Below are 25,000 nucleotides of genomic sequence, written 5' to 3'. Positions count from 1 at the left end.
GCTAATTTTAATTAGCACCACACTGCCCGTCACTGTTCTGCAGCAGTGATTGAGTAGTCATGGGTTTTGATCAGACACACACACACACACACACACACACACACACACACACACACACGTATGGCCTAAGTCAAGCGCATGGCAGGCGTCCAGGCTAGTGCTGTGCTTTAGAAGCCAGAATCGCTAACTGAGCTCATTTGTCTGTGTTTGCAGGTTTTAGTGGTTTCAGTGTTTCTGCCCTCTAGGGGAAGTTTAGTACACGCGCACACACACACACACACACACACACACACACACACACACACACACACACACACACACACACACACACTAATAACCCTCTGTGCAGAGCAGGAAAGGCGGAATGAGATTTAAAACACATTCTGTTTGAAGTGTCCGCGCCGGGTTGTGAGAGATATTGAACAATGACAGCAAAGCGAGTTCAGATGAAGCTCCAGGAACAGAAGAGTCGCAGCCCAACCAGAATGCAGACCCCCAAACCCCCCGCCAACCGCACTCCAGCAGCCAGCGCTAAGCAAACCTGGCACTCGTCCATGACGTTACGTAAAAATAATTACCAGACTTGTGTGACGGGAACAGAGCCGATATGAAAACGTTATTTTCCCCTTTGACGTGGCTTTAATTCGCCTCGTCTGTGTTCGCCTGCGTGCCAGAGGAAGTGAAGAGGCCAGAGCAGACTGCCTACAACACAGCAGCTCCGGCTACAGCGAACACACACACACACACACACACACACACACACACACACACACACACACACACACACACACACACAGACACACACACAGACACACACACACACACCAATTTCTCAGAGTGGAGCAGCAGCATTATCCCGAACTCAGACACTAAACAGGACTATATGTTTACACACATAAACATAAACCAGATTATATTTATAGATCAGATTAGAAACCAAATCGCATGCTAATAAAACCACATCATCTGTTCACAGGTCTGATAATAAATAAATAATATAGATAATAAATAAAAATAAATAATGTATAGAACTTTTGATAAATAAAAAACATAATAAACCTGATCACATGTTCACACGGGCAGTAACACACACATATATATATATGTTGTAATGAACTACACAATAACACACCACACTGTTTCCCTGCAGGAGATACACACTACAACCAAAAGCACTGATTTGCTGGCGGATGCCCTAAATGCCCCCCTCCACTTCAAAGGCACAACATCCACACACAGACCCACACACAGACACACACACAGACACACACACAGACACACACACAGACACACACACAGACACACACACAGACACACACACAGACTTCTTGGTCTGGCCCATATCAGTTTCAAACGCAGCAGCACCACACGCAGTTTAATAAGAGATTGACGTTTAATCTGCTGCAAGAGCGGCCTGTGAAACCTGATCCACACACACACACACACACACACCACACACACACACACACACACACACACACACACTAAAGAATGGAATGCATTACAGAGTAAAAAAAAATACAAATATAAACAAATTAATAGAAGCCAGCCGTGCGGCCGCAGCCCACCGCTAAATCATATTAGTGAGGAAAACCTGAGCTTCATTTTCTAATAACGAGTGACTCAATGAAGCGGCAAGTGGAGGACACTAACGAGAAGCATGCCAGACACACACACACACAGTCCATTCTCAAGTAGAACCACAGGAACCCAGCAGATGTAAAGGACTAGTGGACAGTGTTTAGGCTACTCTAGATTCTGCAGTGTCTGGAGAGCACGCTCCATCCCCACAGACACTGAACTGCTCTGGATCTGAGCTGTAAACTCTAAACTGATCAGCGTAGAGGTCAGGGGCACACCTATACCTTTACGCTCCATCATTCCGCAGTTTCTCTATTCCTCCAAAATAGGATTTACAACTGAGCAGAGCAATGTGGGATTAAATACTGGATTTTTCACTTTACAGAAGTAGATGTAGGTGTGTGTGTGGGTGTGTGTGGGGGTGTGTGTGGGTGTGTGGGGGTGGGTGGGTGTAATATACATAATATAATTATGTTGTTTTTATGCAGTTGCTAAGGTCTCCTTAAGCAATTCCCAAGTGGCTGCTAGGGTGTTCCAGGTGGTTGCTATGCAGTTGCTAAGGTCTCCTTTGTGGTGGCTAAATAGTTGCTATGCTGTTCTAAGGTGTAGTGAACCTACTGCTATGCCGTTGCTAAGGTATCGCAGGCAGTTGCTGGGAGGTTTTTATTTTTTTTTATATTCAGAGGCTGGAATATATTTATTTCAGTTTATCGTTTGAAAATTGCGCTGAAAGTTGATGGAAACGTAGCTACTGATGGATATTGGAAGGGATCTAAAATCGCTGCAGCTGAGTCACCGCCTTCAGACCGCTGCACTTCCACACCACCCTCAGCACATTTAGCACGGCTCTGGTGTGTATATTATTTACAGTAGTCTAAAAACACAGATAGCTGGTGTCATACCTGAGCAATGTTCTTGTTGAGCAGGTAGACGCCGTACTCAAAGTGGAACCGCTCACCTCTGGGGTACAGGGGGAACCTGGAAGAGATTCAAAAGCAGGAATCAATGAGGCTGAGTAATTAGTTTTGTATAATTGCTTATATCATTAAATTGATAAACAATTATATGTAAAACAACTGCATTGCTCAGCTCACTCTTTTCAGAGTGTATAGAGTTACATAAAATTAAAACATGCATCACAAAGCCTCAAACATAACCACAATGTGATTCAATTTAAATATAACTAATTACTTTAATATTTATATTCCTGTTAAATATCAAAACTCCATTACATTACTGGATGTTTTCACAGTAATAAACAACACACTGAGCTTTATTGTTTCTGGATGGTTAACCAGGGGACTGCCAAGCTAAAGCAATGGTTGCAAGCGGTTGCTAGGATGCTATGCTATGTTGTTCCTAAGCAGTTGCTATGGTAACCTTAAACAAATCCCAGGTGGCTGGAAGGATGCTTACTATAGGTGGTTACTATATAGTTGCTATGCTGTTGCGGAGAACTTGCTATGGTGTTCCAGGTGGTTGCTATGCAGCTGCTAGGAACTGCTGTGGTGTCCTTGGTAGTTTCTTTGCAGTGGCTAGACAGTTGCTATGCTGTTTAAAGTGGTTGCTATGTTGTCTCTATGCAGTTGCTAAGGTGTCCTTAAGCAATTCCCAAGTGGCTGCTAGGGTGTTCCAGGCGGTTGCTATGCAGTTGCTATGGAGTCATATGCAGTGGCTAAATAGTTGCTATGCTGTTCTAAGGTGTAGTGAATCTACTGCTATGCCGTTGCTAAGGTATCGCAGGCAGTTGCTGGGAGGTTTTTAGGGGTTTTTTAATACTCAGAGGTCAGAAGCGAGAGGCTGGGATTCATTTATGTCATTTTATCGCTTGAAAATTGTGCTGAAAGTTGATGGAAACGTAGCTACTGATGGATGTTGGAAGGGATCTGAAATCAGTGCAGCTGAGTCACCGCCTTCAGATTTGAGTAAATACACCAACAGCAGACAGACCGCTGCACTCCCACACCACCCTCAGCACATTCAGCATGGCTCTGGAGCTGTAAATAACGCTGATTTGAGTTGAACTTAATGTTGATCAAATATTCACAGACATCACTGCACTGTACACCCACCCTTCTCTCTCTCTCACGCACACACACACACACACACACACACACACACACACACACACACACACACAGTACAGCTTGATAACCTAGAAAACTAGGTTTCAGAATCTGACCCAGACGACACAGATATCCAAATCCATCAATAAAATATTACATTTCATTCCAAAAGTTTGTGGACACCCCTTCTAATGAGTGCATTCAGCTACTTTAAGCTGCACCCAATGCACAAACTCAGCTTGTCTAGTCCCTGTAGAGAAGTACTGCCAATAGAATAGGACCAATCAACATAAACCTATTGGCTCCATGCTACCTAATACCAGGCGTGGGCTAGAGGGGTGTATATAAAGCCCCCCAGCATTGAGGAGCTGTGGAGCAGTGGAGGAACTGTGTTCTCTGGAATGATGGTGGAGGAGCTCCATCCAGTACTTTTGGGAGGAGTTGGGGATGATAAGGGGGCAGTGGTGGCTCAGCGGTTAGAGCGCCGGGATATCGATAACAGGGTTGTGGGTTCGATTCCCGGGCTCGGCAAGCTGCCACTGTTGGGCCCTTGAGCAAGGCCCTTTACCCTCTCTGCTCCCCGGGCGCTGGAGTTGGCTGCCCACCGCTCTGGGTGTGTGTGTGTACTCACTGCCCCTAACACATGTGTGTGTGTGAGTGTGTGTTCACTACCAGATGGGTTAAATGCGGAGGACACATTTCGCTGTACAGTCCACACTGTACAGTGACAAATACGTGCACCTTTACCTTTAAGTTGGGGTGGTGATCCAGCATCCAACATCCTGACCTCACTAACGCTCTTGTGGCAGAATGCAATCAAATCCTCACAGCAATGCATCTAACACTGGTAGATGATGTTGCTATGGGGACATGAGAAGATGAACAAAGGCACGTTCAACTGGAACCAGTTTAACTACAGAACAGATCTGTGTTAATGCCTCGCTCTCCCCTACATCACATTCAATGTAGAGAGAGCGAGAGGGAGGGAGGAAGTGTGTGTGTGTGTGTGTGTGTGTGTGTGTGTGTGTGTGTGTGTGTATTTTGAGTTGTAAAAACTGATCCTAAAAAGCAGATACTTTATGGGACAGGATATTTACACCGTGTGTGTGTGTGTGTGTGTGTGTGTGTGTGTGATTTATGACTGGGCTCTTCAGACACCGCAGTAAAATATGAGTAGGACGCTGTAAAGGCAAATCAAGGCAGAAATATTGGTGACCTTTGACCCCGTCCCCTCTGTATGACCCGGTGTTTGCATTGCTCAGTGAGCAGACTGCCGTCGGTGCGGTTACATACGCTGAGGCGGGGCCACGGTCTCTCAGCCTAGCATTAGTGCATCAGTGGGTGGAGAAAACCAGCAACTCTCAAAAATTAGACATCAGCCTCATCATCTGTTCAGATCATCGTTCTTCTTTAGAAGAAACCGCTCACACACACACACACACACACACACACACACACACACACACACACACTCCATGTCCACTCTCACACAACTCTAACGCTTTAACATCCAGGTCATTCCAACTGGCTGACCCAAGATAGAGCGCTCCTCTGCGGTCAGGCCAGACAGCTCTGACCCCTCAGATCCACACTGATAAACAGGAAGCCTCCTCTCTCACCACACAGCTTTGATCAGAGAGAGAGAGAGAGAGAGAGAGAGAGAGAGAGAGAGAGAGAGAGAGTGTATGTTAATGAGCGAAAGAGGAAAGGATGGAGAAGAGAGAGAGAGAGAGAGAGAGAGAGAGAGAGAGTGTATGTTAATGAGCGAAAGAGGAAAGGATGGAGAAGAGAGAGAGAGAGAGTGTATGTTAATGAGCGAAAGAGGAAAGGATGGAGAAGAGAGAGAGAGAGAGAGAGAGAGAGAGAGAGAGAGAGAGAGAGAGAGAGAGAGAGAGAGAGAGAGAGAGAGAGAGGAAGGCCATGAATGTGTCCAGTAAACAGGAAATGTCTCTCACTCAGTTTGTATGGGTGTAATAAAGTGTTTATAAGCGCCGTCTGCGGTTCTGCCGGTTCCGTTGGCTGGAGAGTCTGTGCTGGAGTTTAGAGCATGCAAACACAATGCGCCCTCTCAGTGACCCCTGACCTCTGTGGAGAGGAGGGAACGAATGAAGCCGCAGCCGGCGCTTCGTTATGTCTGATTAAAGCGTTTGATAACGAGCCATTTCCTCCTCAGAGAGCTCAGAGACAGCATGTTCCGGAGAGCAGCGCCCATTAAAGTCATTTACTATCTAGAACTGTGGTTCCGTGAGGCTGTGCAGACTCAGCTCTGCCTGAAGAGTCTCGATCACAGTTCATTCAAGCCCAGTTAAACCAGCCGAGCTTTAAAAGAAACTGCTGTAAAGACGACCTGACCCGATCAGCTGATACCGACCCGATCCGAAGACCCTAATGCTGAGTATCAGCTGATACCGACCCGATCCGAAGACCCTAATGCTGAGTATCAGCTGATACCGACCCGATCCGAAGACCCTAATGCTGAGTATCAGCTGATACCGACCCGATCCGAAGACCCTAATGCTGAGTATCAGCTGATACCGATCCGAGGACCCTAATGCTGAGTGTCATCGACGCTGATTGGACTCAGGAGTATCAGGAATTGAACGCATTAATTTTTAACTAGTGCACACCAGAGGGCGCTCTACTAAAACACAGCGGTAAAAACAACGATTCTGAACTGGATCAGGATGAAAACAGCAGATAAACGACCCACTAGAACCTGGATCCATGAGACTGGAGATGAGCTAACTCACCAGGACGCCTCATATCACTGGTTTAAGGCTGGACTGTGGACTGACCCTTTAATCGCAGGGCAAATCACATCACCACTGTCTGAACACACCATCACCTCTCTCTCTCTCCTGCACTAAACACCAGTGTTAAACAGCACTGGATATTCTCATCAACCAGCCGTAACTACCACACACACACACACACACACACACACACACACACACACACACACACACACACACACACACACCTCAGACAGTTTTAAAGGTGCACTCTGAAAAGACACACACATTCATACACACAGGCTCACCTCGCATACAGCACAGTACAGAGTGTGTATGAGTAAGAGCGGGTGCTGGGGCGTGTGTATGTGTGTGTGTGTGTGTGTGTGTGCGCGAGGGATGCTGAGTGTAATCACTGCAGTGATATTGAAGTGAGCAGGGCAGCTGATTTATGCGCTAAGCGCTGCTATTAGCCATTAGCCCTGACAGGCGCGGGCAGGTGCTGCTTTAAACCCAGCTGCGCTGATTTACGAGCCGCACGGACGGAGAGAACACATATCTCTCTCACACACACACACACACACACACACACACACACACACACACACACACACACACACACACACACAGAGAGCAGTTCTGGGGAATTTTCCCCCTTCTCTCACACACACTCCACATCTAACTTCAGCAGAAAAGCACTAATTAATTATAGACTGTCGCGTGTGTGAGAGAACTGTTGCGTGTGAGAGGTGTGAGAGAGACTTTCACTTTTCTAATCCTCTTCTCGCACAAGCTGAAGAAAAAGAAACCCCCGGAGCTCCCACTGTATAACCCCCAAATACACCAACAAACACCACCACACACCCCACACTCCTCCACCACACACCCCAACTACACAATACCCCAAATTACCCTCAAATACACTCAACTCCAAACAAACACCAATACAATTCTACTAAATACCCCAAACTCCTCCACCAAATACCCTTAACCATACAATACCACATAAAACCCACAATACCCTAAATTAGCCCCAAATACACTGCACTCCCAACAAATACCCCACCAATACACTCCACTCCCACCAATACACGTACCCCATAACTACCCCACTGACTCTTTAAACCCACCAAATACTCAAACAATAAACTACATTCACATCAAATACCCTAAATACACTAAACTCCCCACAAATCCCCCAACTACACAATACCACACAACCAACCACAATACCCCAGATCCCCCCCAAACAGAGAGAGAGAGACAAAGTATGTGTGAGTGTGTACGTGTGACAGAGAGAGATAGAGATGGATAAGCTGAGAGGAGAGTGTGTGTGTACGGACGAGCAGGAAGGGGGCGGAGTAAGGGTGACAGCGGTACGTGTGTGTTGGAGTGTTAATTAGCAGATGTAAACAGAGCGGAGCTGCACATGTGTTCCACTTCAGTCAGCGTTTACGTTCAGCCCGGCACTCTGGAAGCCTTTCAGAACATTCTGGAGAAGAGGAAGACCCTGTATGACCACCCACCGCATCGTCCAGTTGTCTCTCTCTCTCTCTCACACAAACATACACACACACACACACACACACACACACACACACACACACACACACCCTGTTTCACACTCTTAACCAGGAACATTAATGTTAATGATCAGGCTTCGACTCATTAGTGCAGCACATATCCAGATGGCTGGACCATCTGAGCATCTCCCAAACATCTCCAAGGCCTGCATAGGGTCTGGCGATCAGAACTGAGGGCTCATCAATGCAAGAATTCCTGTCTGGGTGGAACCGACAGAAGGCAAAAGAACAGAGATGCCACGATACACAGTACAGCGCCCCGTTCTGGGTATGGAGCTGCACAGCCGCAGACTGGCCAGAGTGCCCATGCTGACTCCTGTCCACCATCGGTTTTCTTCTCCATCATGTTAACGGTCAGGTGCATGTGCTCAGTTTACCTGTGGGAAGCACTGGAACACGTCTGAGCTGCGTCTCTGGCTCTACCTCCCAACTTCCAGCACTTAAATAACGGAAGCAGACGTCTGAAGCTCTACTAAAAGCTCCTTACAGAAAGTTCTTCACCTAATGGTGATGAAGACGCTGCCTGATGCCTGAGACACTGTTCTACCAGAGTTCTGAGAAGAGTTCGGCTCTAGAACCTGCTTTTAGAACCAGATCATTAAAATGGTGGAGGGATACATGCTGCAGGGTGTAGTGCAGCTACAGAAAGTAGTCCCTAAAGAAAATATAATTTTTTGGTTTACTGTTCTCTCTCTCTCTCTCTCCCTTCCTCTCCCTCTCTCTGGTGAGGGGGTCTCTGGTCGGTGTTGGGGTGTGTACTGGAACTGTTCTGGTCAAGCAGAGCTGCCAGCAAGAATCTGAATGAGCGGATCGGGTTTGAGCAGAACCGCCTCTGGACTCGATCGCCCAGAAGACATCTGGATCACATCTCCGTCGCCGTGGAGAAATGTGGGTGCAGCGTGTGGTTAGAGCCCATTGCATTTCAAGAATGCACCGGGGGGTGGGGGGGGGGGCTTCCCAGATTCCCAACTAAAGTACGCTAGAGTAATATGTTAAACACACAGTATATATATATATATACACACACACACACACACACACACACACTCATTCAATGGCAATTGTACATGTCAATGCTGTCAATCACCTGGTGCTTCTGCAGTATCACACTGGAGCTACATTCAGCTACTTTAAGCTGCACCCATTGCTGACACAGATGTGCAAATGCACACAGAGCTTGTCTAGTCCCTGTAGAGAAGAAGTACTGCCAATAGAATAGGACTCTCTGGAGCAGATCAACATCATGACCTTATTGGCTCCATGCTGCCTAATAATGCCAGGCGTGGGCTAGAGGGGTATAAAGACCCCCAGCATTGAGGAGCTGTGGAGCAGTGGAAGAACTGTGTTCTCTGGAATGATGGTGGAGGAGCTCCATCCAGTACTTTTGATTTTCCAACATCCTAAGCTCACTAACCCTCTAGTGGTTGAATGCAATCAAATCCTCACATGTTCCTCCTCCAAAATCTAGTAGAAAATCAACAAAAGCAGGAGAAACTCTTTTTAAATGTTCTTGATATTAGTGGAGAGAGTAAATGAACAGGTGTCCTTCATTAATGCGGAGCTGAGAGAGGACAGGGAAAGGAGGCAGAGAGAGAGAGAGAGGGAGAGAGGGAGAGGGAGAGGGAGAGAGAGAGAGAGAGAGAGAGGGAGAGGGAGAGGGAGAGAGAGAGAGAGAGAGAGAGAGAGAGAGAGAGCGAGAGAGCGAGAGAGCGAGAGAGAGAGAGAGCTAGAGATTCGGTCATTTCTGCCAGTAAGGAATGACATCAACTTGAAAAACTCATAAAAATCTCGTCTTCTTTTGTCTTCTGAGCACTGCCAGTAAAACTCTGCTTAAACATGGACAGACGGGGAGACGGAGGTGTTCTGTAGTACAGCTGAGCTGAGTGCTGCTCAGGGACTCATCAGTGCAGCTTTAGGGCTCGTGCAGGTCCACAACCCGAAGCTTAATGGAAAAGCACTGAGGAGAGAGAGCTGTAAAACCAAAACGCAGCATTATAGAGCACCCCCTACGCTTCCTGTAGTGTATTACAGTCTGTCAGAATGAGCATGTGGATAATATGATCATTATAGCGCATTATAGAGCGCCCCCTACGCTTCCTGTAGTGTCTTACAGTCTGTCAGAATGAGCGTGTGGATCATATGAACATTATAGAGCATTATAGAGCGCCCCCTACGCTTCCTGTAGTGTATTACAGTCTGTCAGAATGAGGATGTGGATCATATGAGCATTATAGAGTATTATAGAGCGCCCCCTACGCTTCCTGTAGTGTATTACAGTCTGTCAGAATGAGCGTGTGGATCATATGAACATTATAGAGCATTATAGAGCGCCCCCTACGCTTCCTGTAGTGTATTACAGTCTGTTAGAATGAGTGTGTGGATCATATGAACATTATAGAGCATTATAGAGCGCCCCCTACGCTTCCTGTAGTGTATTACAGTCTGTTAGAATGAGTGTGTGGATCATATGAACATTATAGAGCGCCCCCTACGCTTCCTGTAGTGTATTACAGTCTGTCAGAATGAGCGTGTGGATCATATGATCATTATAGAGCATTATAGAGCGCCCCCTATGCTTCCTGTAGTATATTACAGTCTGTCAGAATGAGTGTGTGGATCATATGAACATTATAGAGCATTATAGAGCGCCCCCTATGCTTCCTGTAGTATATTACAGTCTGTCAGAATGACAGTTAAAGAAACTTTAAACACTCTGAACTCTAATGTATGTTATATGACTTTTGGGAGCATATCTACTAATCTATTTATAAAGAATGATAATTGCGCGAGTTTGCATGATTTAATAATGTCACATCAAGTCTAATCAAATCCAGATGAACTCGGCAGCACCGTCCAAAAACCCGTTTCCACTGACAATCCGACTAAGAGGTCCTAACTAACTGCCTCCCGCTCTCGGAGACCTGGAGCCGAGCAGCAGATCCCGTGCCACGTTGACAAATCACCCGGTCGCGATTATCACACGCCTCAGAGCCACAGCTCTGCTCACACCTCACCCGTCTTCATCTGCCTGACAGTTTAACGACCCGTGTGCCGAGCGGATCCTCCGCCAGGGTGTACCGCGTCCTCACACACTTCGTTTGAGCCTCTGTATACACACACCGGGGGGCGCCAGCGGAGGGAGAATCCTAAACACAGCCGGGGAGGCGGGGGCAAAGGTCAAGCGGACACTCAGGCACGCTCACTGACACCTAAAGCATCTCGGAAGCGCCAGCCTCCGCTCTCCCTCCACCTCCGGATCGGCCTCATTTGGTACGACCCAGCTGAGGAGAAGAGCAGGGAGCGGGCTCCGAGTCGACTGCGGAACAAGGAGGAAAATAAAGTGGCTGAATAAATAAATCTCAGAGAACGTTCCCATCAGAACATCTGCTGCACCTCGACACCTTCCAGCTCCGCTCCTCACCAAACAGGCGTGCTAGAATAAAAGACCTGCACCCGTAACATTTCATATAACTCCATTAATCCACTCCTGTATCAGGATTTTAATCACACTAAAATAAATGACTTACGACCATGTAGCAAAACTAAATAATACATTTCAATTTCTCAAGTCTCAAAAATAAGAGTAAGAGTTTTCAATCAAATTACACTCCTTTATATACTTACTTAAACAAATAAACAATCACTGTTAACAAATGTAATATTTAACATTAAATATATTTATTATTTCATAATTCAAAATGTAGGAAAATGTATTCTCCTGGGTTCACAATTATATTATTATATATATTATGTGTATGTAATATGTTTATATAATATAATATATTGTGTTTTCTTTGCTTCTTGTTAACAACATTTTCTTAATAATTCATTTATTTACTTATCTACTTCATTAACAAGTTTATGTTTTATAGTTATTTGGTTATAATAATAATAATTTACTAACATCCTCATATGATGCTCACTGTATTATTATATACAGACCGCTGCAGGTCAGAAGTCGGCTGTCCAAATGGCCACCGCCATCTCTACTGACCCTCAACAACGTGAACATGCCCCATCAACACACACACACACAAACACACACACACACACACACACACACACACACACACACACACACACACACACACACACTTTTAAATCTAAAGCTCACTTCTCCTCACACACATATAACAACACTCCTCTGCTCCAACGCTCTGCTGACTCAGTAACTGCAGCAGAGCTCCAGGCCTGCTGGCTGCTGGTAGAGCTGCAGAGGGGGACCAGCTCTATTTTAATGCCTATGGGTTAAGGCGTCCCAATACTTTTGTCTATATAGTGTATATAAGCGCGTGTATCTATATACACACCCTTGTGCAAAGGTTTATACACCCCTGGAGTGTAGTGAAGTGAATGAGGCTCTGCTGGTGGGACCGCTGGGCTGGTGTGTGACTGCAGCGAGGTTCTTCAATGTTCTCCATCATTCTCACTGCTTCATTCAGGCTGTCAGTTCTCCTTCTGGACCAGTCAGTGGAAAACCTCCAGCGTCGCACGGTTCAGGAGTGTCGGGGTAACGGGGTCAAAGGTCGAGCCAGTTAGCGCAACTCATATACTCAAATGTGTGTGTGTGTGTGTGTGTGTCGGTGCTTGTTGCCTCTAGTTAATGAGGCAGCTTTACTTTGGACAGAATTTGTGACCTGATCTATCTCCACACACACACACACACACACACACACACACACACACACACACACACACACACACAATATTGTTAATAAAGTCAAAACGTCTCACTCTACCTGCTGTCCCTCAAACACACTCTATCTGGGTCTCACACACACATTGTTTGTAATAGAGCCATACTTTCAGTCTAAAAAGGTACTTCAGCATGCACACACACACACACACACACACACACACACACACACACACACACTCAAGGTGTGCAGTAACACACTCCATTCACATCAGTACAGTTTTGATGGATGTGTGTGTTCCTGGGCTGACACTTTTACTTTTAATTACGCAATTACCCCCCCCCCCCCAAACCACCCCAAAGAGGGAGTTAAGGAGTTAACCTCACTATAGCTATACTATATGGACAAAAGTATTGGGACATCTGTTCATTTATTCACTGATTCTTCTAAAATCAAGGTTATTATAAATAGCTGATTCTGCTTCTGTGCAGTGGTGGCTCAGCAGTTAGAGCGCCGGGATAACGATAACAGGGTTGTGGGTTCTGGGCAGTGGTGGCTCAGTGGTTAGAGCACCGGGATATCGATAACAGGGTTGTGGGTTCTGGGCAGTGGTGGCTCAGCGGTTAGAGCGCCGGGATATCGATAACAGGGTTGTGGGTTCGATTCCCGGGCTCGGCAAGCTGCCACTGTTGGGCCCTTGAGCAAGGCCCTTTACCCTCTCTGCTCCCCGGGCGCTGGAGTTGGCTGCCCACCGCTCTGGGTGTGTGTGTGTGTACTCACTGCCCCTAACACATGTGTGTGTGAGTGTGTGTTCACTACCAGATGGGTTAAATGCGGAGGACACATTTCGCTGTACAGTGTACAGTGACAAATACCTGCACCTTTACCTTTTGTTGGAGTAACTGTCTCTACTGTCCAGATAAGAAGACTTTCTACTAGATTCTGGAACTGACCGGATTTTATTGCATTTCAGCCACATCCTAAACTCAGGATGTTAGATGAGGATCACCCCACCTCATCCCCAAACGGAGGAGTCTAACACACTTCTGCTCTGGGTTGGGAGAAGAGGGTGGACGGAGAAGCTCCACTGCAGGAATAACAGTTAAGACACACAACAGAAAACAGTGGTGCTTGGTTTTAGTGAGAATTCTGTAACACACTCCTCACACTCCTCACACTGCCTGACTGCACAACCAGACTTAATAAACCCAGATTCACCCTGGAGTCTAGAACTGTGTGCCCGAGACCCACACATCTGCACACATCAGCCCGAGAACCACACATCTTCCCAAGAACCACACATCTTCCCAAGAACCACACAGCTGCACACATCTACCAATAATTAGCCATAAATCAATACCCCATTTATTAATATATTAATAATTAGGTTAACAAGTAAATAAGTGAGAGAGTGAGTGAGTGTAATCAGTAAATGTCTCTCGTCCTGTCCTCTCATTCTCCAAAAAAAGCACAAAAGTGGAGATAGAAGGTTTCTGTGTAACAGTGATAATCAGTATGTGTGTGTAACGCTGTCCAGAGTGCATCACCTGGAGCACACGCTACCCCCCGCATGGCTGGGAGATGCCACACACACTCCTTGACTACTCCAACCTCCCTCTCCATCACTCCATCACCCCATCACCCCATCACCCCATCTCTTATCTCCAGGTGAAATTGCACCTATTAATCCACCATCAGAGTGAGCGCAACCTGCTGTCAGTCAGAAACAGCCTGATTACACCCGTCAGCTTTTACTGCCGTTTTCATCAAGCGGCTCCTCACCACGTGCACTCCACTGGAATGTGAGGCATTTCGGTCCGTGCGCTCCAGAACGCACCGAACGTGTAATCACTCCTTAGTTACGGCATCAAAACACACAACAACACTCGTTTGGACCGCACGGTGGTAATTGCCGTACCCATACGTGCTGGCGTGAAAAGAAAAAAAGCCTCCGGACCCCACAGGCCAAGCCCTTAGAGTGTGTACCCATCTCCACGGCAACCACAGCATCACATCCGTGCACACCGGTCCAAGAAAGCGTGTTTATAAGAGCGTGCTGAAACACACTGCCACTGTCATTACAACCCCACAAACAGTTAAACCGCCAGATGTATCAGATTTATTACCGTATTCAACCGGAGGGCTTCAATAAGAACGCCCCCCACCTGACAGACCCTCAATCAGACAACGGTTACTGTTATCTTCTGGATGCCACTCATCTACAATCTAGTCTGCAGCCAGGGTCAATCAGGCAAACCTGCTTTAGTGTATTACAGTCGGTCAGAATGAGCGTGTGGATCATATGAACATTATAGAGCATTACAGAGCGCCCCCTACGCTTCCTGTAGTGTATTACAGTCTGTCAGAATGAGCGTGTGGATCATATGAACATTATAGAGCATTACAGAGCGCCCCCTACGCTTCCTGTAGTGTATTACAGTCTGTCAGAATGAGCGTGTGGATCATATGAACATTATAGAGCATTATAGAGCGCCCCCTACGCTTCCTGTAGTGTATTACAGTCGGTCAGAATGAGCGTGTGGATCATATGAACATTATAGAGCGTTATAGAGCGCCCCCTACGCTTCCTGTAGTGTATTACAGTCTGTCAGAATGAGCGTGTGGATCATATGAACATTATAGGGCATTATAGAGCGCCCCCTACGCTTCCTGTAGTGTATTACAGTCTGTCAGAATGAGCGTGTGGATCATATGAACATTATAGAGCATTACAGAGCGCCCCCTACACTTCCTGTAGTGTATTACAGTCTGTCAGAATGAGTGTGTGGATCATATGAACATTATAGGGCATTATAGAGCGCCCCCTACGCTTCCTGTAGTGTATTACAGTCTGTCAGAATGAGCGTGTGGATCATATGAACATTATAGAGCATTACAGAGCGCCCCCTACACTTCCTGTAGTGTATTACAGTCTGTCAGAATGAGTGTGTGGATCATATGAGCATTATAGAGCATTATAGAGCGCCCCCTATGCTTCCTGTAGTGTATTACAGTCTGTCAGAATGAGCGTGTGGATCATATGAGCATTATAGAGCATTATAGAGCGCCCCCTACGCTTCCTGTAGTGTATTGCAGCCAGTGTGTGCAGTGTGTGCAGTGTGTGCAGTGTGTGCAGTGTGTGGAGCGTGTGTGAGCCTCAGAGATCAAAACAAGCCCATAAATCAGATGGTCAGCAGAAGAGCAGAGTGTCAGGCACCTAGGAGGTTATTTTTCAAATATTTTGGACAGCACATGTTCATCATACCATCCTGTCATGTGGTAATTTTCATTTTCTGTGGTTTCAGAACACACACACACACACACACACACACACACACACACACACACACAGGTTTGTTTTTATAGCATTCCAGGATGTAGATCTATGATATACGTTCCCTATATTACACAACATGCCCAGTTCTGAATGTCCGGGGCTTCTGGATACAGCTGGCCGAGGCTTCTGTAAGAAGCGCATTATAACAGTCCAGTGTGGATGAAACGAAGGCATGGGCGAGCCTCTCTGCATCAGCTCAGATGAGAGTCAAACTTGACAACCAGACTGGAAACTGTGCTAGAAACAGGAATGTTCTGGCCTGGATAGAGGCGGAACATTTCTGAACTTATTGTGGAGTTCCTAAAAGAAGAGTCTGAGATTTTTCCATGTTTAGCTGCAGGAAGCTGTTCTTTATCCAGGTCTTTACCTCCCTCAAACAGATGTGAAGCTTAGAAACAGCGACGGAGGGATAAGTAGGAGCTTTTACGCCCAGTTGTGTATCTGCCATGTCTGCCGATGATTGATAAATGGGGAAAAGAATGGGGCCAAGGACAGACCCTTGAGGAACTCCACTGGATTTAAAGTACTGCATGTCTGATACCTTCAGCCTCCTGGCAAGACATACTCAGTCTAATTAGACATAAGAGTGGAACTTCAGGGCACACACATATCTATATATACATAGATACAGTATGTGTGTTCTTTTAGGCCCACCATCAACTCAAAACTGTCGTCCCGGAAATGTATGAAAACAAACACACCAACACACACTTTGCCTCGTTCTCATGGAGCTTCTTTTGATGGGGTTATTTATCTCCTCCGCTCTAAATGTGGACCGTAAATCTGACCAAAGATGGACAGATAAAAGAACAGAGAGAGGGACAGATGAAAGAGTGGAAAGAGGGAAAAGACAGCGCAGGAGGATGAAAGCTGAACCCCTGTGGTGAGTGTGAGCTGGGTTTACTTCCAGCAGAACACACTGCACTCCCACCCAGACCGACAGGTGGACCTCACTCACACACTCACACACACTCACACACACTCACACACACTCACACACACTCACACACACTCACACACACTCACACACACTCACACACACAGGTTGCCAGACAGACTCCAAACCGCTTCTAATAGAAGTCAATGGCAAAAGTCAATGGACAGATGCTTCCACTATCGATTCTAACAGCAGTGTGTTCTCCTTTTTATCCAAAACACCATTATTAGATGCCTGTCAGAATGAGTGTGTGGATCATATGAACATTATAGAGCGCCCCGTACGCTTCCTGTAGTGTATTACAGTCTGTCAGAATGAGCGTGTGGATCATATGAACATTATAGAGCATTATAGAGCGCCCCCTACACTTCCTGTAGTGTATTACAGAATGAGATTGTGGATCATATGAACATTATAGAGCATTATAGAGCGCCCCCTACGCTTCCTGTAGTGTATTACAGTCTGTCAGAATGAGTGTGTGGATCATATGAACATTATAGGGCATTATAGAGCGCCCCCTACGCTTCCTGTAGTGTATTACAGTCTGTCAGAATGAGCGTGTGGATCATATGAACATTATAGAGCATTATAGAGCGCCCCCTACACTTCCTGTAGTGTATTACAGAATGAGCGTGTGGATCATATGAACATTATAGAGCATTATAGAGCACCCCCTACGCTTCCTGTAGTGTATTACAGTCTGTCAGAATGAGCGTGTGGATCATATGAACATTATAGAGCATTATAGAGCGCCCCCTACACTTCCTGTAGTGTATTACAGAATGAGATTGTGGATCATATGAACATTATAGAACATTATAGAGTGCCCCCCCATTTTCACATTTAATAAACATACTACTGTAGATTTCTATTCCTGTATTCAATGCATCTCTACAAAAAAAACTGAACCAAAGATTCGAATCAAAGAACTGAATTGTTGGACTAAATCATGAATCAGTTCCTAAAGAACCGCAGCTGAACAGAGCTGAGCGGCTGTGAGGTCACAGGCCGATGTGCAGGAACGTTAAGGGAAGTCTTACTCTCTCTCCTTCTCGCTCAGCTTGTCAGTGATGGTGTCTCGGACGGTCGAGCGCGAGCCCCTGTGGACAAGGGGATACCTGAGGGGAATCTGCAGAAAGCTGGAGATCATCAGCACCAGGTGAGCCGTGTAACCAAGGGCAACCGCCACGCTCCCATCATCCTTTGCTGCAGAAATCAAACAAACATCAAGAAGGAAAGTTAATGTGGCGGAGAGAGAGAGGGGGGGGGGGGCGAGTCACACTGAGTCAGAGTGAAAATAAAGCCGTATGGTGAGTCGAGACGTGCCAAATACGGAATACTTCACTAAATCCGACCTGTATGGACTCCGGTTCTGGACATTTTGAAAACAGTCCACGGTTTTCAAAATGACTCCAGCCGTCCAAACAGCTGCTCACTGACCGCTTCATTCAGCGCCGTTAAACTGTCTAATCTGCCCGGCCAGAAAACAACCGAGTAAAAATGGGTTCTCTAAGGGTTCTTCAGCAAAGGCTACAGGCTCTATATAGAGGTATTACAACTTGAAGAGCTATCTGGGTGTTTAAGGCTCTTTAAGGGTTCTGCATATATAAGGAACCTCCTGTAGATGTTTCTTTATAGAACATAAAAAAAAAATCTATAAAGCACCAAAACAACAAAGAACCTCAAAGAACCTCAAAGAACCACAAAGAAAATTAAAGAACCCTTTTTTAGTACTATAAAGAACCCGCTGGCTTACTGACTGCTGCAAACCATTTTACAGCCCCCCCTTTCCCCTAATAGAACCCTTTAAAAAAGGGTTCCACATTACACCAAAACAAGTACAAAAACAATTTTTCAGTAATATACGGAACCCTTTTTTGGTTCTAGGCATTGTGGAAAAACTGTTCTAGACAGATTTTACATATGATAAAAAAATGTTTGTAGGATAAAATCTCTAAAAATAATCTAAAGTCAATAATAATTGTTAAAATATAGTCAAAAGAGTTGCACTGGTTCCACATAGAACCAAGAACCCTTTTCCACTATTAATCTTTTCTTTTTGTTTAGAGTGCAGTTAAAGGTTCTACACACTGGTGGAAAGCTTCTGTAAAGTGTTCTTTGTAGAACCCTTAAAAATGGTTCTATGTAGCACCAAAAAGGATTCTGGTACCGCTACAAGTCAAAGAACCTTTTTTCGGTACGGTATCGATCCCTTTAGCTAAGAGTGTGGTACACTTAAGTGTAGAGTGTTCTTTAAAGAACCCTTTAAAAATGGTTCCACATAGCACCACAAAGAGTCACAGAGCCCTCTTCCAGAACTTAAAGGTTAGTTAAAGGTTCCTACACACTGGCGCACATGCGCCGTTCTCTTTATAGAACCCTTAAAACAACCCGTTACCCAGAACTCAACAAATTGTGAAGAGTGAAGATGTTGGCGTAGTTCAGGATCAGTCCTCCTGTGCACGTTCTTTGACCTCGGTGGGACGACCCGAGCAGGACTCGGTTCTCTGAACACGTGCGACTCCGACACCAGGGGCTGCAGTCTGCTCCCGAACAGGAGCGCAGCCTAATGCCAGTGTTTAACAGCATATAATCACTCCGCTAAACACACACTTCCACACTAATCACTGCAATCCCGGCGACACTGATGGTCTGATTACGGTCTGGACGCTGCTGTCAGACACGCTCCAATAAAAGGTGAAAGTGCAGGACCTAAAATATTTGGTTGCTAAGAAACGGCGAGAAAAGGAGGCAGAAAGTGTGTTTTCATTTTTTGATTTCTGGCTCGCACCTCAGCTCGTGACGGCGTGGAGTCGCGTACGGGCAGAACGTCTAATCAGGGTCTAACCCGAGGCTTCAGGACGAGTGTTTGTGTGTAATTTCCCTCTGGGAACTTCACCAGCTCTTTGTACTGCATGACAGCAAGTGCCAACAGCTTACTAGAAGCGGCAGGGCTTCTCGCGGCCACACACACACACACACACACACACAGTTGGGTAGGGCCCACTAGACACTAGACGTCACCAATAGGTCACGAATTTTATGTATGTGTTAGTAAACCAAAAGTTTGTGGACACCCCTTCTAATGAATCAACACATACACACAGCTTGTCTAGTCCCTGTAGAGAAGAAGTACTGCCAATAGAATAGGACTCTCTGGAGCAGATCAACATCATGACCCTATTGGCTCCATGCTGCCTAATGCCAGGCGTGGGCTAGAGGGGTATAAAGCCCCCCAGCATTGAGCTGTGTTCTCTGGAATGATAGTGGTGCCCTATCCAGTCATTCTGGATGTGATGAGGTGGTGATGATCATCCAACATCCTGATCTCACCAATGCTCTTTTTGCTGAAAGCAATCAAATCCTCACAGCAAAATCTAGTAGAAAGTCTTCTCTGGACAGTAGAGACAGTTACTCCAACAGAAGCAGAATCAGCTCTTTTAATACTCTTGATTTCAGAAGAAGCAGTGAATGAGCAGGTGTCCCAAAACTTTTGTCAATTTATAGTAATTCACACAGGGCTCTAAACTGCATATATTTGCCAAATTAATGAAGATTTGTTGAGGGATTGTTGAGATGATTTGAGAGACAGACATTACTGGAGGTGTGTTCACAGAGATGAGACTGGTGACAGTCCAGAAACACAGAGCAGAGAACTGGAGACTCACCCTGAAAATCCTCAGAGTTGGGCAGCTTCACTCCACAGATCACATAGTCTGACTGATTATTCTGTAAACACACACACACACACACAACAGTGTTCATGAACAACAATGAGATAAAAAATCTAACTTTCTAGAACCACCTGTTTGGTCAGTACTGACCACTGCATACCAGGAACCCCCCCCAGGTTTGGAGATGTTCTGACCCAGTCATTATCTAGAACATCACAGTTTGGTTCATGTCAAAGCGTCTCAGATTCTTGCGCTTTGTCCACTTTCAAGAACTGACCGTTCACCTGCTCTACTTACCACATCGATGGGGTAGATGTAGGAGAGTTCAGAGAGAAGCTGACGACAGCGGAAGGTGAGCTGAGCGTTCGACTTCAAAAACAGCTCTCTGCAGAAAACAGTGATGATAATAAAAATCAATATTATTATTATTATTATTAATGAAAGGTCCTCCGATCTGTGGCAGTGAACACACACACACTAGTGAACTAGGGGCAGTGAGCACACACACATCCTGAGTGGTGGGCAGCCAACTCCAGCGCCCAGGGAGCATAGAGGGTAAAGGGCCTTGCTCAAGGGCCCAACAGTGGCAGCTTGCCGAGCCCGGGTATTGAACCCACAACTCTGAGCTCTAACCGCTGAGCACCACTGCCCCATTATTATTATTATTATTATTATTATTATTATTGTAATAATAATGCAGTCCAGCTCTTCACAGCATGTGAAGACACGGCTGTGAGATTAGACATGGCCGCATGTAATCCGTGCGGCTCCTCAGCCCAGCGGCATCACGTTTACAGCAGATCATTAATGTTCTCCAGGTGTTTCATGACTGAGAACTAGTTCATTTCACATCATGTGGGAACCGTGCCAAACTACAAGAAATAGAACATGACGGTCTTCTGGGTCTTCAGGGTCTTTACAGGGTTGACCTGCAGATGGACTTCTCCTCACCTTTTAGCAGTGCACTCCTTATGAAGGTCCGACAGAGTCTCTCGCTCAGCCTCCAGCTTCTGATGCTTAGTGGAGAACGCCTCCTCTGGAGAGAGAGAGAGAGAGAGAGAGAGAGAGGGGAAATGATCAGGTGCGTTTGCACAGGTGAGGTGAGGTGTGTGTGTGTGCACGTGTGTGTGTATGTGTGTTAAACTGCAGTACTTTGTACTTTTACAGCGAGACTTTGATCAAGCACACAAAGAAAACACATTTCCTCTACAGGAACATCAAAATAATTGGGTAAAAATGCTTGGATGTCTTTTTTTTTTTTTTTTTTTTTTTAAACCTCATCCAGTGTTAATTACACTGAGCAGAGCTGCTATAAACACTGCCCCAACACGAAAAGCTGACAGAGCTCCAAACCGGGCCAGGATCACTGTGATTACTGAAGAACAGAGAACCCACTGTACCTTTACAACTAATGAACATTCACCAATGTTCCTAAAAAAATCTTACACAATAACATACCCTATAAGTCACATGGACAGAAGTATTGGGACACTTCTGAAATCGAGAGTATTAAAGAGTCGAACCTGCTTTTGTTGGAGTAGCTGTCTCTACTGTTCAGAGAAGAAGACTTCTAGACTACTAGATTGTGCAGGAGAATTGCTGTGAGAATCTGATTGCACTCCGCGACAAGAGCATTAGTGAGGTCACTTAAAGTTAAAGTTGCATTTATTAGAAGGGGTGTCCATAAACATTTGGACATAGTGTTTGTGTGTGTATATATATATATATACACACACACACACACACACACACACACACACACACTATGTACTATGTAAAAAAAAAATTAAAAAAAAATAATAAAAATGGCAGATTTACATTATGTCAAAATGTGAAAAATGGCAAAACTGGAGATACAAGGTTTTTGTGTGACTGATGTTATACTGTATATACTGTGTATAGTAAGAAAACAAACACACAACTGAATCAAAGATCTAATCAATCAAACCTAACTGGCCTGTGCTCTTCGCACGAATCCTCCGCTCACGAGTGTGTGTAGACACACACACACACACACACACACACACACACACACACACACACACACACACACACACAGTACTACACAAACAAGGCACTTAAGAGTGTGCATCTCCATCAGATTACGAGTGCAGTGATAAGATCAGTCCAGATCAGCTCTCACTCTTCAAACAGCATCAAACGTCACCTACGCCAGCATTCCACCCTCATACCATCAAAGCCTGGAGGCATCTAAGACCCAGTAACGCTCTCCTGGGCTCAAGGTTGGCTCCAGACTGGGGTCAGCGGAATCACCGCTAACACAGACCCGTCGCTTCGGCTTTAGTGCTGTAATTCACTGAGCGCATTCACACTCCGCTTTACTGCTGAACCCCGAGGAGCACAGCACCTGCAAACTGACCGATCGCAGGGCAATCAGCAGGCAAGTGGACATGAACCAGAGAGAAACACACACACACACACACACACACACACACACACGGACGGACGCACATGTTTACAGTTAAGTCATTTAGAGTCATTTTTGCATTCTCGCTCTTAAAGTGGATAAACTGGTGCAGTCCGGCGCCGCGGGTACGGTCAATTTCAGCGCTAAACAGCAGTGACAGTGAAATCGCTCAGAGAGGCCACTACTGTAACTGCAGCCTAACAGCCCGAAACACTGAGAAACACACACTCACACACACTCGCTAGATCACAAACAGGGGCCTTCAGTTCCTCTTAGTGTTTCACATCAATGAGGAGCTTTAACAGTGCTTATATGCTGTGTCCAAATGTTTGTGGACACCCCTTCTAATGAATGCATTCAGGTACTTTAAGTTGCACCCATTGCCGACACAGATTAGGACATTAGAATAGGACATAAACCTGTTGGCTCTCTGCTGCCTAATGCCAGGCGTGAGCTAGAGGGGTATAAAGCCCCCCAGCATTGAGGAGCTGTGGAGCAGTGGAAGAACTGTGTTCTCTGGAGTGGTGGTGGAGGAGCTCCATCCAGTACTTTTGGATGGGATGAGTTGAGAAGTTTGGGATGAGGTGGGGTGGTGAGCCATCATCCAACATCCTGACCTTACTGAGACTCTTGAGGCTCTGAGGCTGAATGCTATCAAATCCTCACAGCAATGCTCCTCCAAAATCTAGTAGAAAGTCTTCTTCTCTGGACAGTAGAGACAGTTACTCCAACAGAAGCAGAATCAGCTATTTAAATACCCTTGATTTCAGAAGAAACAATGAACGAATGAGCAGGCGTCCCAATACTTTTGTCTGTATATAGTATAAGGCGGGTGCATCAGTGCCTTCCTCAAAGACGCCTTGGCCATGGATGCCGCTTTCCTATCCTTCAGGAAACCAAAGCAATGTCTATTGACCCTAATCATTCACATTTCTGCATATTTTAATACACACTTGCTGTTTTTTTACAGAAATTAACTGGAAAAACTAATACATATTAAACATTCATATGTTCTTTATATTTTACCATAGATTCCCTTAAATATATTTAAGTGTGTTCTGTAGAGGATTGGGTCACTTATTCACACTAAGACAATCAAATAACATGTCATTTGAACAAGGGTGCACAAACATTTGCACACAGCTGTAAGCAATAGCTGAACAGTGTGTCCCTCATTCGTTATTGTTGTGTAGGCACCAAAGCAGAACTACTAATCCTGCGTAAAGCCCTTCCTCTGAGAGGGTGCCCTCTTGGCCAGTCAGGACAGGCAGATCTTTCTCAAACCTTGGGTTTAATAGACTCCATTTGTCACACACTAACACACACACACACACACACACTTGTGTGTAGCCAATCCCCGTGGTCAAACATCCTGACATCCATCAACTCTTCTCCCCTTAGCCCCACCCACTCTCAATCCTCAGCAAATAAAAACAGGGCGTTTCCTGAATGAGCCTGAATGACAGCCGGCGGTGACGAATGGGGTCGCTAAGAAGTGTTGGCTTTACCTAAACTCCAGGATTTCAACAGTCTGCGGGCACGAACCCAGCAAGCCAGACCTCAGACCTGGAAAGCGGCTGCAGTGCGGTCCACAGTGAGGGAGGACCAACTGGGTCGACCGACTGAGAAAACCCAAAAGACTGAGTGGGGGACTTTAGAGGGATTGGGTGGCCATAGCAACGAAAACAACCCTATATCCGTGAGCGGTAGATCCACCCTCAGTATTAGTGTGTGGAGGTGGGGCTTAGTGAGGCGTAGACAGAGTAGAAAGCAGCCAATCAGAAGATCTTCAGAGTAGGGGTTTCTAATAAAGTGGCCAGTGAGGGAAAGCACAAGGTAGGTGTTTCTAATAAAGTGGCCAGGGAACAAGCACAAGGTAGGTGTTTCTAATAAAGTGGCCAGGGAACAAGCACAAGGTAGGTGTTTCTAATAAAGTGGCCAATGAGTGGACGCATAAGGTAGGTGTTTTTGCAGCAGTACATGTTTAGTACACACCTAATAAACTGCTCCACACTGAAGTTACAA

The 25,000-nt window shown here is 45.8% G+C and overlaps 1 protein-coding gene across 2 annotated transcripts in view; it reads right to left on the bottom strand.

Moving 5' to 3' along the window:
- Positions 1 to 25,000, bottom strand: part of uvrag (UV radiation resistance associated gene) — a 94,861-nt gene that overhangs the window by 41,514 nt on the left and 28,347 nt on the right. For both annotated transcript variants that reach the window (XM_072658435.1, XM_072658436.1), the window contains exons 9-13: positions 21,499 to 21,583; positions 20,845 to 20,932; positions 20,542 to 20,602; positions 17,914 to 18,079; positions 2,484 to 2,559 (exon numbers count right to left, since the gene is read on the bottom strand). In XM_072658435.1, the coding sequence (XP_072514536.1) occupies positions 2,484 to 2,559; positions 17,914 to 18,079; positions 20,542 to 20,602; positions 20,845 to 20,932; positions 21,499 to 21,583 (476 nt within the window). The remainder of the gene's footprint in view (positions 1 to 2,483; positions 2,560 to 17,913; positions 18,080 to 20,541; positions 20,603 to 20,844; positions 20,933 to 21,498; positions 21,584 to 25,000) is intronic.

The sequence above is a fragment of the Salminus brasiliensis genome, chromosome 16 (assembly GCF_030463535.1).
Source record: "Salminus brasiliensis chromosome 16, fSalBra1.hap2, whole genome shotgun sequence".
In the NCBI taxonomy this organism is placed as follows: Eukaryota; Metazoa; Chordata; class Actinopteri; order Characiformes; family Bryconidae; genus Salminus; species Salminus brasiliensis.
Note: the sequence above shows the minus strand (reverse complement) of the source record. Positions and strands in the feature narration are given on the sequence as shown.